This window comes from Mizuhopecten yessoensis, unplaced genomic scaffold (genome assembly GCF_002113885.1).
Source record: "Mizuhopecten yessoensis strain PY_sf001 unplaced genomic scaffold, ASM211388v2 scaffold10897, whole genome shotgun sequence".
Taxonomy (NCBI): Eukaryota; Metazoa; Mollusca; class Bivalvia; order Pectinida; family Pectinidae; genus Mizuhopecten; species Mizuhopecten yessoensis.
In genome coordinates, this window is record NW_018408776.1 from 133,072 (window position 1) to 148,819 (window position 15,748).

Genomic DNA, 15,748 nt, shown 5'->3' on the forward strand with positions numbered 1-15,748 from the left:
TGTCTTCCACATGTTACAATCCTGTTATCTACCTTATTCAAAAATCAGTAGCTTAATGAGTGGATTGCCTGTGACCAGATAAAACAATACATCTGTCTTCCACATGTTACAATCCTCGTCTTACTCACTACTTGTTTCTCATCTTTTTACACTGAAACACCAACTGATGAGGTAGTGATTGTCCTGTGACCAGATAGTACAGTACATCTGTCTTACACATGTTACAATCCTCGTCTTGCTCACTACTTGTTTCCCATATTTTTGCACTGAAACACTAATTGATGAAGTGATTGTCCTGTGACCAGATAGTACGGTACATCTGTCTTCCACATGTTACAATCCTCGTCTAGCTCACTATAGCTACTTGTTTCCCATCTTGTTACACTGAAACACTAATTGATGAGATAGTGATTGTCCTGTGACCAGATAATACAGTACATCTGTCTTCCACATGTTACAAGCCTGGTGATACTCACTACTTGTTTCCATCTTGTCACACTGAAACACTAATTGATGAGATAGTTATTGTCCTGTGACCAGATAGTACAGTAAATCTGTCTTACACATGTTACAATCCTCGTCTTGCTCCTGACTTGTTTCCCATCTTGTTACACTGAAACACTTATTGATGAGATAGTGATTGTCCTGTGACCAGCTAGTACAGTTCATCTGTCTTCCACATGTTACAATACTGGTGTTACTCACTACTTGTTTCCCATCCTGTTACACTGAAACACTAATTGATGAGATAGTGCTTGTCCTGTGACCAGATAGTACAGTAAATCTGTCTTCCACATGTTACAATCCTCGTCTTGCTCCTTACTTGTTTCCCATATTGTTACACTGAAACACTCTCACTACTTGTTTCCCATATTTTTGCACTGAAACACTAATTGATGAAGTGTTTGTCCTGTGACCAGATAGTACGGTACGTCTGTCTTCCACATGTTACAATCCTCGTCTTGCTCCTTACTTGTTTCCCATATTGTTACACTGAAACACTCTCACTACTTGTTTCCCATATTTTTGCACTGAAACACTAATTGATGAAGTGTTTGTCCTGTGACCAGATAGTACGGTACGTCTGTCTTCCACATGTTACAATCCTGGTCTTGCTCCTGTCTTTTTTCCCATCTTGTTACACTGAAACACTTATTGATGAGGTAGTGATTGTCCTCTGACCAGATAGTACAGTCCATCTGTCTTCACATGTTACAATCCTGGTGTTGCTCACTACTTGGTTCCCATCTTGTTACACTGAAACACTTATTGATGAGAAAGTGATTGTCCTGTGACCAGATAGTACGGTACGTCTGTCTTCCACATGTTACAATCCTGGTCTTGCTCCTGTCTTTTTTCCCATCTTGTTACACTGAAACACTTATTTGTTACACTGAAACACTAACTGATGAGATAGTGATTGTCCTGTGCCCAGATAGTACAGTACATCTGTCTTCCAGATGTTACAATCCTGGTGTTGCTCACTACTTGGTTCCCATCTTGTTACACTGAAACACTTATTTGTTACACTGAAACACTAATTGATGAGGTAGGGATTGTCCTGTGACCAGATAGTACAGTAAATCTGTCTTACACATGTTACAATCCTCGCCTTGCTCACTACTTGTTTCCCATATTTTTGCACTGAAACACTAATTGATGAAGCGATTGTCCTGTGACCAGATAGTACGGTACGTCTGTCTTCCACATGTTACAATCCTGGTGATACTCACTACTTGTTTCCCATCTTGTTAGACTGAAACACTTATTGATGAGGAAGTGATTGTCCTGTGACCAGAAAGTACAGTTCATCTGTCTTCCACATGTTACAATACTGGTGTTACTCACTACTTGTTTCCCATCTTCTTACACTGAATCCCTAATTGATGAGATAGTGATTGTCCTGTGACCAGATAATACAGTACATCTGTCTTCCACATGTAACAATCCTGGTCTTGCTCCTTACTTGTTTCCCATCTTGTTACACTGAAACACTTATTGATGAGGTAGTGATTGTCCTCTGACCAGATAGTACAGTACATCTGTCTTCCAGATGTTACAATCCTGGTGTTGCTCACTACTTGGTTCCCATCTTGTTACACTGAAACACTTATTGATGAGATAGTGATTGTCCTGTCACCAGATAGTACAGTACATCTGTCTTCCAGATGTTACAATCCTGGTGTTGCTCACTACTTGGTTCCCATCTTGTTACACTGAAACACTAATTGATGAGATAGCGATTGTCCTGTGACCAGATAGTACGGTACGTCTGTCTTCCACATGTTACAATCCTCGTCTTGCTCACCACTTGTTTCCCATCTTGTTACACTGAAACCCTAATTGATGAGGTAGTGATTGTCCTCTGACCAGATAGTACAGTCCATCTGTCTTCACATGTTACAATCCTGGTGTTGCTCACTACTTGGTTCCCATCTTGTTACACTGAAACACTTGTTGATGAGGAAGTGATTGTCCTGTGACCAGAAAGTACAGTTCATCTGTCTTCCACATGTTACAATCTTGGTGTTACTCACTACTTGTTTCCCATCCTGTTACACTGAAACACTAATTGATGAGATAGTGCTTGTCCTGTGACCAGATAGTACAGTAAATCTGTCTTACACATGTTACAATCCTCGACTTGCTCACTACTTGTATCCCATATTTTTGCACTGAAACACTAATTGATGAAGTGTTTGTCCTGTGACCAGATAGTACGGTACGTCTGTCTTCCACATGTTACAATCCTGGTCTTGCTCCTGACTTGTTTCCCATCTTGTTACACTGAAACATTAATTGATGAGATAGACACTGAAACACTAATTGATGAGATAGTGCTTGTCCTGTGACCAGATAGTACAGTCAATATGTCTTCCACATGTTACAATCCTGGTCTTGCTCCTGTCTTTTTTCCCATCTTGTTACACTGAAACACTTATTTGTTACACTGAAACACTAACTGATGAGATAGTGATTGTCCTGTGCCCAGATAGTACAGTACATCTGTCTTACACATGTTACAATCCTCGTCTTGCTCATTACTTGTTTCCCATCTTGTTACACTGAAACCCTAATTGATGAGGTAGTGATTGTCCTCTGACCAGATAGTACAATACATCTGTCTTCCACATGTTACAAGCCTGGTGATACTCACTACTTGTTTCCATCTTGTCACACTGAAACACTAATTGATGAGATAGTGCTTGTCCTGTGACCAGATAGTACAGTAAATCTGTCTTACACATGTTACAATCCTCGTCTTGCTCCTGACTTGTTTCCCATCTTGTTACACTGAAACACTTATTGATGAGGTAGTGATTGTCCTCTGTCCAGATAGTACAGTACATCTGTCTTCCACATCAATCCTGGTCTTGCTCACTACTTGGTTACCATCTTTTTACACTGAAACACTAATTGATGAGGTAGTGATTGTCCTCTGTCCAGATAGTACAGTACATCTGTCTTCCTCTTGTTACAATCCTGTTATTGCTCCCTACTTGTTTCCCATCTTGTTACACTGAAACACTTATTGATGAGGAAGTGATTGTCCTGTGACCAGATAGTACAGTTCATCTGTCTTCCACATGTTACAATCCTCATCTTGCTCACTACTTGTTTCCCATCTTGTTAGACTGAAACACTTATTGATGAGGGAGTGATTGTCCTGTGACCAGGTAGTACAGTACATCTGTCTTCACATGTTACAATCATGGTGTTGCTCACTACTTGTAATCCTGGTCTTGCTCCTTGCTTGTTTCACATCTTGTTACACTGAAACACTTATTGATGAGAAAGTGATTGTCCTGTGACCAGAAAGTACAGTTCATCTGTCTTACACATGTTACAATCCTGGTCTTGCTCCTTGCTTGTTGAGGTAGTGATTGTCCTCTGACCAGATAGTACAGTACATCTGTCTTCACATGTTACAATCCTGGTGTTGCTCACTACTTGTTTCCCATCTTGTTACACTGAAACACTTATTGATGAGGTAGTGATTGTCCTCTGACCAGATAGTACAATACATCTGTCTTCCACATGTTACAATCCTGGTCTTGCTCCTTGCTTGTTTCCCATCTTGTTACACTGAAACACTAATTGATGAGGTAGTGATTGTCCTGTACATTAATTCTGTCACAATGTTATGTAACTTGTTTAATCTTGTTCACCCATCAGTTGTGAGTTGAAAGGGAAGCTGTCTGTCAGTGAGATGATCACAGCCTTTCTCCAGTTCCAGGCATTCATACACATGTGTGTTGGTAAGTTATCAGTCTTCCAAGATACAAGAATATTTATTTAACGTCGCATACCATAAACATACAAACATTCGCTCGGTAGAGCTATTTCTGCGACAAACATAGGTATAATTTAAAACAACCAAAAACAACATGCAAAATAAACATAAGCCTACATGAATAAAATATAGGTGAGCTAAATAAAAAACACTTAAGTTATATAAGAAAGGTAAATGTTAATATAACCATATACACAGGTTATACAGCACTAAAAGATTAAAGGATATATGTGTGGGGTGTCACAGGACAGGTGGTTGGGCTCTACCTACCTAGCCCTATAACACCAAAATATAAAATAATAATGTAGTCATTTTTAAATGAGAACAAGAGAACACAAAATAAGAATAAGCAACACAATCAAACATTCAATGACAAAACAGTGGATATCACAGAGTTCAAACAGATTTAGCATGCAAACAAAAACAGTGGATATCATAGAGGTCAAACAGATTTAGCATGCAAAAAAAAACAGTGGATATCATAGAGGTCAAACAGATTTAACATGCAAACAAAAACAGTGGATATCACATAGTTCAAACAGATTTAGGATGCAAACAAAAACAGTGGAAATCACAGAGATCAAACAGATTTAGCATGCGAACAAAAACAGTGGATATCACAGAGTTCAAACAGATTTAGCATGCAAACAAAAATGATAACACTTATTCCAGTCAGCTAGATGACCAGTTTGAAGATAAAGAAAGAACTACAACTAAATAAGGAGTGGTAAAATCATTTTCTGTAAAACGCAGGGCTTTTACCATCTTCCAAGTTATTGCTTTTATTGCAAAAATGCCAAGCTAGAGGGCAAAAGTTAAAATTTGATAAAATAAAGGATTTAAAATTAGTGATTTTGCCCATTTTTGTACAGTTGTTTCCAATTCTTTTTAGCACACTCAATTGAATAGAAGCCTTTCTACATAAATTTGATATATGAGTGTAAAACTTTAAATCACTATCAATGTCTACTTCTATACATTAGTGTGTGTTGTTCATAAATATCGTCAGATGTTTTACACTTTTCACAAATGCCTTGTGAATATTTAGTTTAAAATAGGCTGTAATGAGTACTGAAGTACCTAAATACAGTTTGGATTTGATAAGAAACCAGGTCTAAAAACATGTGCTTATTAAGTGGTACCTGTCAAATTGTAAAAAGTCTTGTCATCACCTGTGTCAGAGAAGTAAAATAATGAAATATTTCTATACCTCAGGCACTTGCCTTTTTCCTGTTTGCTAGTGAAATGTTACTGTTTAGTGTTGATGCTGATGTCTAGCTTGATAACATGATCATCTAGGTAACAGAATACAGTAGAAATGGCCCGACTCTGATAAACAAGGCACATGTCGAGGAAATGTAAACACAGCGGATTTACCCTACACAACACATGTATACATGTATATATATTTGTAAACTGCATTACATTTACAATACATATAAAGTACTGAGAAGTGTATAAACCTCTTTTTTCTATGTATGTCACTTGTGTGAAAACCATGGTTACCACATCAAAAATTACCAAAAAATGCCAAAAATTGCTATTTTCAACCCAAAATTTGACCCCCGCAGTTAGTAATTTTTTTCCTAAGCTCTGTCTGAAATTAAAGATTACCCACCTGGTTGCATTGATTTTTTGCAATTTTGCGTCGTGTGCTGTTGTCAAAATTTTACCTCCTGTAAAGCTAGCTTTTCATGTGTACGCACCCTTTCGGATTATGGCCAAAATTTTCTCGAACCAAAAAAATCTTCCTTCTTTTTTACAAATGTGAAGCTCACATAGCCCACTTCATCAAGCTTATACCAATTTTAGTACAGTTTTATTTTTATAATTTTTTTACATATCATTATACAGGGGTTAGCCATTTAACAAAAATATCACCCATGGCCACAACCCTCTACTGTACACTGCTACCCTACAATGATAAATCTGTGTAGGCCTTACTTCTGGTTGTGTATACACAGTTAATTTGTTTAAACACAGATTGGCATGTAATACATAGTGTTGGAACATCTTATGACTTGCATGTAAGGGTTTATTATGTTGTTTTAATGTTGTGAATGGCCTATTATTTCAAATAAAAGAAATTGATGATACTATCATTAACAGAGCAAATTCGCAGTGGATTATAATTTCTCTCCTATGAAGTGCCAAGATTCTGTACTTGTGTACTTGGCCGCCCTGCTAGTTGGTACTGAACATACACATGTGTAGTGTCTCAGTCTTATACATATGTATAGGTAAATGGTACTCCTTCCAGTCTTCATATATAAGAAAGCACAAAACTAACTAACTAAAACACTGGTTTCCACAGAACTCCAGAGAGCAGAGCTGCTTAGTGAAAAACTAGTGGCAGCCTTACCAGCACATGTAACGTCACAGAGTTTTCCGTCGGGTATTCTAGTGCAGATTATTGCCATCAACATCTTCGCAATGCAGCATGCCAGGCGACAGTTGTCGTCGGACTCTGAAGATCTCAGCAATGGACACCTATATGAAAGCTTGACTGTGGATGAAGAGACTTCATTTCAACTCATGTTCAAATTCACAAGTATGTGTAGATGTCCTCTGAAAGGCTCACATTTTTCTTGCAATGATTTAACCTATTACAATCGCTTACTGTTGTTTCCTTACTAACCACACTTAAGAATGTTTTTAAAAGAACCTTTGAACTATCAATTTTGTTTATTTTGTTAAGACAGTTGGTCATTAAAATGTGTGACTATAGTTAGAAAATCATTGTCGTCTATCTGTTTTACTGTGTTAGACTATCACAATCATTGTCGTCTATCTGTTTTACTGTGTTGGACTATCACAATCATTGTCGTCTATCTGTTTTACTGTGTTAGACTATTGTCGTCTATCTGTTTTACTGTGTTAGTCTATCACAATCATTGTCGTCTATCTGTTTTACTGTGTTGGACTATCACAATCATTGTCGGCTATCTGTTTTACTGTGTAGGACTATCACAATCATTCCCCCCCATCTGTTTTACTGTGTTGGAATATCACAATCATTGTCGTCTTTCTGTTTTACTGTGTTAGACTATTGTCGTCTATCTGTTTTCCTGTGTTGGACTATCACGATCATTGTCGTCTATCTGCTTTACTGTGTTGGACTATGACAATCATTGTCGTCTATGTGTTTTACTGTGTTGGACTATAACACTCATTGTCGTCTATTTGTTTTACTGTCTTGGACTATCACAATCAGTGTCGTCTATCTGTTTTACGGTGTTAGACTATTGTCGTCTTTCTGTTTTACTGTGTTGGGCTATCACAATCATTGTCCTCTATCTGTTTTACTGTTTTGGACTATCACAATCATTCCCCCCCATCTGTTTTACTGTGTTTGACTATCACACTCATTGTCGTCTATCTGTTTTACTGTGTTGGACTATCACGAGTGATCTTCCCTGCTGTGTAGTGCTTTACTGTGTTGGACTATCACGAGTGATCTTCCCTGATGTGTAGTGCTTTAATGTGCCAACCAAACTAATGAAAGTTTAATTACATACTAGTGGAACATTAAGAATTCATCAGGTTTGTTGGAGATGCCAAAGCAAACAAAATCTGTTGCATTAAAATCTTAAAACCTTTGAAGGCATTTGTATGAAATATTGTCATCAACCTTACGTTCCCTACATCTTAAAAACCTTTTTTGTTTAATATGAAGTGCACACTGATTAGTTGATTTAGCCATGAAATACCTACATACTCATGGTGATGAAAATCACCTGAGCAATACTGAGATATCAGACATCACTACATTACTTTGGTATTACCTAGATATGTGGTAATTAAGTTTACCTGCAGGGTCCTACAGAGATATCTGTTAGGGTTACTACCAGGTAACTACTGTTGGATATTGTGGTTTCTGGGTGTAAACATGTGTTACGATTATATTTCAGTACTTGTGCTTGATGTGCTGCTACAGTACACCCCAAAACAAGAACAAAAGTTGCGTGATTTCTTCACTCTGCCTGCTGTAAAACTTTTGTTAGATTGGTTCAAACTCAACCCCGAACACCTCCACAATCCTATCCTGAAGACCTCAAGGTAAAACTTTATAGAAGTCTCAATTACACAAGGTTTATCAATTTATCATCACAGCATTGGTTTATGAATAGTCCACTACCTATCAGACCTGTTAACAGCATTGGTTTATAAATAGTCCACTACCGATCAGACCTGTTAACAGGGTTGTTTATAAATAGGCCACTACCTATCAGACCTGTTAACAGGGTTGCTTATAAATAGTCCACTACCTATCAGACCTGTTAACAGGGTCGTTTATAAATAGTCCACTACCTATCAGACCTATTAAGAGGGTTGTTTATAAATAGTCCACTACATATCAGACCTGTTAAGAGAGTTGTTTATGAATAGTCCACTACATATCAGACCTGTTAACAGGGTTGTTTATAAATAGCCCACTACCTATCAGACCTGTTAACAGGGTTGTCTATAAATAGTCCACTACCTATCAGACCTGTTAACAGCATTGGTTTATAAATAGTCCACTACCTAGCAGACCTGTTAACAGGGTTGTTTATAAATAGTCCCCTAGCTATCAGTCCTGTTAACAGGGTTGTTTATAAATAGTCCACTTCCTATCAGACCTGTTAACAGGGTTGTTTATAAATAGCCCACTACCTATCAGACCTGTTAACAGGGTTGCTTATAAATAGTCCACTACCTATCAGACCTGTTAACTGGGTTGTTTATAAATAGTCCACTACCTATCAGTCCTGTTAACAGGGTTGTTTATAAATAGTCCAATACCTATCAGACCTGTTAACAGCATTGGTTTATAAATAGTCCACTACCTAGCAGACCTGTTAACAGGGTTGTTTATAAATAGCCCACTACCTATCAGACCTGTTAACAGGGTTGTTTCTAAATAGTCCACTACCTATCAGACCTGTTAACGGGGTTGTTTATAAATAGTCCACTACCTATCAGTCCTGTTAACAGGGTTGTTTATAAATAGTCCAATACCTATCAGACCTGTTAACAGCATTGGTTTATAAATAGTCCGCTACCTATCAGACCTGTTAACAGGGTTGTTTCTAAATAGTCCACTACCTATCAGACCTGTTAACAGCATTGGTTTATAAATAGTCCACTACCTAGCAGACCTGTTAACAGGGTTGTTTATAAATAGCCCACTACCTATCAGACCTGTTAACAGGGTTGTTTGTAAATAGTCCACTACCTATCAGACCTGTTAACAGGTTTGATTATAAATAGTCCACTACCTATCAGACCTGTTAACAGGGGTGTTTATAAATAGTCCACTACCTATCAGACCCGTTAAGAGGGTTGTTTATAAATAGTCCACTACATATCAGACCTGTTAAGAGAGTTGTTTATGAATAGTCCACTACCTATCAGACCTGTTAACAGGGTTGTTTCTAAATAGTCCACTACCTATCAGACCTGTTAACAGCATTGGTTTATAAATAGTCCACTACCTAGCAGACCTGTTAACAGGGTTGTTTATAAATAGTCCGCTACCTATCAGACCTGTTAACAGGGTTGTTTACAAATAGTCCACTACCTATCAGACCTGTTAAGAGGGTTGTTTATAAATACCCCATCTCCTTCTGTTCCATTGTCCAACGAGGTCAGACTGGGGATAATGTCCACTTGAGCCAAAACAAGTGACAGAATATTATTTTATGAAATGTCTTATATACAGTATAACCTTGATGTATCGCCACCCGTTGTTCCACCAAAATGTCTTTGAACGGAAGGTGGCGGTATATCGGGGTTATACTGTAGATGTATTTTGACCAAATAGATGGTGTGTTACATATGATTTTCTGGTAAATGGGTCATTGGTCGAATTATTCCAGTGCTTGTCTGGTAGTTACTTCTGGGAAATTAAAACGATTGGTAAGTTGGAGAGATACATTGTAACAGTTGCCACATCATTGAAAAATAAAAAATAAAATGGATGAAGTGGTTTTTTTAAGCAGATTTGTTTTGATCACAATTGATTTGAATATTTGTGTTTGATTTCCAGTCTGTGGGTGAATTTGTGTAAAGTCCTGAACAACATCCGACCATCATCTGCTCCCAAGGAGGGCAAGCTTGACATTGGCAAGTGTGAGTAGACTACTCAACTCATTTCAACTATACATATGAACATCAAACCAAAGTTTTGAAAAAAACACCAAAAACCCAAACAAACAAACCATTAGTTAAAAATGACTCTAAAATAAGGCCGAAACTATTTAGTGATCACATATTTGTCTACTATTAAGTCGTTGGTCTTCTACAGACTGTTGTGGTTCCATTCCAGATACTAGCATGACATTTTCAGAGATATTATTTTATCCTCCTGACCATAGAAGTCTTTGTCCCTCTGACAGAACATCAATCTGTATGTCCTGTGTCTCATGGACTTGTTACAGGAATAAATCCTCTCATAGGGCTCAAAGCCATAGATCCCCTGTCAACCTTTCTTCAGTGTACTCTCCAAACATACCAGATAACCAATCTTACAAGTTTTGGTAATTTTATAGAGATTTCATAAAATAAGTACAAAAGTAATTGAATTAATATTTCAATAAAAGTATTCCATAATGAAGCATAGCATCACTATTGTGATAAAATTCAAGTATTTTGGAATATGTAATTCAAAGGATAAATTTATAAATTTTGATACATTTTAAAATAATAAACTAAATTAGTGTAATAAAACCTCAAATGACTTTGTGAAGACGAAAAACCAGTGTAGTAAAAACTTAACTGGTGTTGTGAAAATGAACTTGGTGTTGTGAAACTACAAAACTGTAGATGTGAAAAATCGATTCTTCAAAATAATTTCCTTTTTTATCAGATGAGGATTTACCCCTGACAGAGGATGCAGAACTGCGATGTTTTCAGCCACTTGAGAAGGCTCACAGGCATGTTTTTAAGACCATTTGAATGTTTCATTTCTTACCTATAGCCAATATCATGCATCGTCCGATGTCCGCCGTCTGGCGTCAATATTTTACTTTAAACAACTTCTTCTCAATAACCAAAAGGCCAAGGGTACTGATATTGGGACTGTAGCATGCTGGGATTAAGGGCTACTAAATTTATTCAAATGAATGACCTTGACCCACTTTTAAGGTCACATGGGTCAAATGTATCAAAACTTTCAAACAACTTCTTTTCAATAACCAAAAAGGCCCAGGGTACTGATTTTGGGCCAGTAGCATGCTGGGATGAAGGGCTACCAAGTATGTTCAAATGAATGACCTTGACTTATATTCAAGGTCACAGTGGTCAAATATGTTTAAAACCTTTGAACAACCTCTTCTGAATAACCAAGATGCCTTGGATAATGATATTTGGCCAGTAACATGCTGGGATGAAGGACTACCAAGTTTGTTCAAATGAATGACCTTGACATATATTCAAGGTCACAGGGGTCAAATATGTTCAAAACCTTTGAACGACATCTTCTCAATAAGCAAAAGGCCAAGGATGATGATATTTGGCCATTAATATGCTGTATAACCAAAAGGTCCAGGTTAATGATATTTTACTAGAATCATGCTTGGGTTGGAAGACTATAAACTCAACCTAATGTCCTTGTTGGACATTCAAGGTCGCAGGCGTCATATGTTTCAATCTTTTAATAGGTTCTTATGAATCAAACACCTATATTCTGCCTGTAGCTGTATTTTAGTCCATTTTTAAGATTACAAGTGTGAGATTAATACTAGGTGAGCGATGCAGGCCAATTGGGCCTCTTGTTTAATAGCAAAATCCTGTCAACAAAGGAAGGTGACAAGTTCCCAGTTGTTCATATTTCTGTTGAATCTCACTATATTGAGGCAACCTGACTATGAAGATGGCTTTCCTGTCAGATGGCTATTACAAGCAGGTGTACATGTGATTCTTTTTGAAGTATTTTTAAGGCTTTTATCATATAATAGATATTTGATTCAGTAAGCAAGAGTATTGAAATACTTTCTGGATAGTTTTTTCATAATGATAGTTATGTGTATGCAAACCTTGACTTATATAACTTGTAACAGTTAGCTGATGTTTATTGTAGTGGGTTTAGCTTCAGTCGGGTGCCGAGTGAAGGCCTGCCATCAGAAGTGGAGTCACAGCTGCGCTGTCGCCGACTGCTTGCCCATGGACACTGGATAGCTGAGGAATACCCAGGGTAGGCTGCATTATATCTCTGGGATGTGAATCCAGTGTAATAATAAACATTTATATAGAGCCCGTTATAATTTGTAAACTTACTCTAAGGTGCTGAACAAAACATGGCATTTATAACAATATTTATATAAATTAATATATATAGGATGGTGTGTACATGACGTCTGTGTGTCTGTGTAGCTAGTAGTAGTATGTCTCTGAGATGTCAATCCAGTGTAGGTAGCATTATGTCTCTGAGATGTCAATCCAGTGTAGGTTGCATTATGTCTCTGAGATGTCAATCCAGTGTAGGTAGTAGTAGTATGTCTCTGAGATGTCAATCCAGTGTAGGTTGCATTATGTCTCTGAGATGGGAATCCAGTGAAGGTAGCATTATGTCTCTGAGATGTGAATCCAATGTAGGTAGGAGTATGTCTCTGAGATGTGAATCCAGTGTAGGTAGCATTATGTCTCTGAGATGTCAATCCAGTGTAGGGTGCATTATGTCTCTGAGATGGGAATCCAGTGCAGGTAGCATTATGTCTCTGAGATGTGAATCCAGTGTAGGTAGTAGTAGTATGTCTCTGAGATGTCAATCCAGTGTAGGTAGTAGTAGTATGTCTCTGAGATGTCAATCCAGAGTAGGTAGTAATAGTATGTCTCTGAGATGTCAATCCAGTGTAGGTAGCATTATGTCTCTGAGATGTGAATCCAGTGTAGGTAGGAGTATGTCTCCGAGATGTGAATCCAGTGTAGGTTGCATTATGTCTCTGAGATGTGAACCAAGTGTAGGTAGCATTATGTCTCTGAGATGTCAATCCAATGTAGGTAGGAGTATGTCTCTGAGATGTCAATCCAGTGTAGGTAGCAGTATGTCTCTGAGATGTGAATCCAGTATAGGCTGCATCATGTCTTCTCTGAGATGTAAATCCAGTGTAGGTAATAATATGTTACTGAGATGTGAATCCAGTTTAGGTTGCAGTATGTCTCTTAGATGTGTATCCAGTGTAGGTAGGAGTATAATTCTGTGATGTGAATCCAGTGTAGGCTGCAGTATGTCTCTGAGGTGTGAATCCAGGGTAGGTAATAATATGTGTCTGAGGTGTGAATCTAGTGAAGGTAAGAGTATGTCTCTGAGATGTAAAAATATAATGTAGGTATAAGTATAATTCTGTGATGTGAATCCAGTGTAGGCTGCATTATGTCTCTGAGATGTTAATTCAGTGTAGGTAATAATATGTGTCTGAGGTTAGAATCCAATGTAGATAATAATATGTCTCTTAGATGTGTATCCAGTGTAGGTAGGAGTATAATTCTAAGATGTGAATCCAGTGTAGGCTGCATTATGTTTCTCAGATGTTAATTCAGTGTAGGTAATAATATGTGTCTGAGGTTAGAATCCAATGTAGATAATAATATGTCTCTTAGATTTGAATCCAGTGTAGGCTACATTATATCTCTGAGATGTGATTCCAGTGTAGGTATAAGTATAACTCTTGAAATGTGAATCCAATGTAGGTTGCAGGGTGTTTCTGATATGTGAATCCAGTGTAGGTTATAATATGTGCCTAAGATATAAATCCAGTGTAGGCTGCATTATGTCTCTGAGATGCGAATCTAGTGTAGGCTGCATTATGTCTCTGAGATGTGAATCCAGTGTAGGCTGCATTATGTCTCTGAGATGCGAATCCAGTGTAGGCTGCATTATGTCTCTGAGATGTGAATCCAGTGTAGGTAGGAGTATGTCTCTGAGATTTGAATCCAGTGTAGGTAGCAGTATGTCTCTGAGATGTGAATCCAGTGTAGGTAGGAGTATGTCTCTGAGATTTGAATCCAGTGTAGGTAGGAGTATGTCTCTGAGATGTGAATCCAGTGTAGGTAGCAGTATGTCTCTGAGATTTGAATCCAGTGTAGGTAGCATTATGTCTCCGAGATGTGAATCCAGTGTAGGTAGGAGTATGTCTCCGAGATGTGAATCCAATGTAGTAAGGAATATGTTCTGAGATGTGAATCCAATGCAGGCTGCATTTTGTCTCTGTATGTTGTTTTCATTGAAAACCAATAAGTTGATTAGGGTGGACAATTGCTGTGAGTAAAGACATGTTGTAATTATGAGATGATCATTGCCTCATGGGATTGGATGAAAAACATATTTCTTAAGAGCAGACATTCAAATTATAACCAATTAAAGTTTGTATGAATTATATTCTCATTGCCCTGATTAGTGTTTCTGCTGCTGCTCAAGTACAGTTTGAAGGTCTTTGATTGACCTTATCAAATTGATTAATTGGTATGCCAAATGACTCTCCTTAATCAAGACAATACATTTGTCATGTTGTTGAAGTTTAAATGTTTCTGACAAGTATGAATATCATGATTTGCAGCACACATAAAGAGTTGATGCTTTGAATTCACGATCAAGATACAACAAAAGCATTCATTTTGATCTCTATATAAAAAGCTTAGGTGTGTTACCGTTGTGGTTCCATAGACTGGTTTTAGTTATCTTGATGTGTCAGTCGTCAGCCTATTGATTTTACCATGTAAACAGCTGTGTTTATTTGTCAATTAATGTGATTTATTGGACTCTCTGGCCTTATTGATGGTATACTTTAATTAATTAAACTCTATACAAACTTTAATTGATCAGGTATTTTTTAATAACACTACATATCCGCTGTTAAATGTTTGTTAAAAAATAGAATCAATAAATAAATCACCATGGCCCTAAATGACCACAGCCGTCGATGGGCCGTTAAACATAGACAAACAAACAAACAAACAAACATATCCGCTGACACAGCTCCTGTCTGAACTGTTAATAATTGATAAAAAAAAATATATGTATCTATGAGGGAAGCAACATCTTAAACTGATAACATGCATCTGTGATAATGGGTCATAGAAACACATAGTAAAAAATCAGTAATTGTGAAAAAGTATAGAAAAATAAAATCACCCTGTTCAGATTCAATTTTTGAGAATGCATTTTTTATTTTTANGGACAAGTTCGATAACCGCCATTATCCGACCATAATTTGTGGAGTTATGCCCCTTTATGGACTTGCCGAAACAGTGTCCGCTCGATATCTCGAGTAATTATTAACGGATTAACTTCAAACTTCACAACAAGGTTAATTACCATAAAAGCTTGGACAAGTTCGATAACCGCCATTATTCGTCCATAATTTGTGGAGTTATGCCCCTTTATGGACTTGCCGAAACAGTGTCCGCTCGATATCTCGAGTAATTATTAACGGATTAACTTCAAACTTCACAACAAGGTTAATTACCATGAAA

At 37.4% G+C, this 15,748-nt stretch overlaps 1 protein-coding gene across 3 annotated transcripts in view; it reads left to right on the forward strand.

Moving 5' to 3' along the window:
* The window catches only part of LOC110463379 (protein SMG7-like), a 57,213-nt gene that overhangs the window by 11,814 nt on the left and 29,651 nt on the right, over positions 1-15,748 (forward strand). For all 3 annotated transcript variants that reach the window (XM_021517915.1, XM_021517914.1, XM_021517913.1), the window contains 6 exons: positions 4,177-4,259; positions 6,609-6,845; positions 8,206-8,353; positions 10,326-10,408; positions 11,145-11,211; positions 12,357-12,470. In XM_021517915.1, coding sequence (XP_021373590.1) covers positions 4,177-4,259; positions 6,609-6,845; positions 8,206-8,353; positions 10,326-10,408; positions 11,145-11,211; positions 12,357-12,470 — 732 coding nt within the window. The remainder of the gene's footprint in view (positions 1-4,176; positions 4,260-6,608; positions 6,846-8,205; positions 8,354-10,325; positions 10,409-11,144; positions 11,212-12,356; positions 12,471-15,748) is intronic.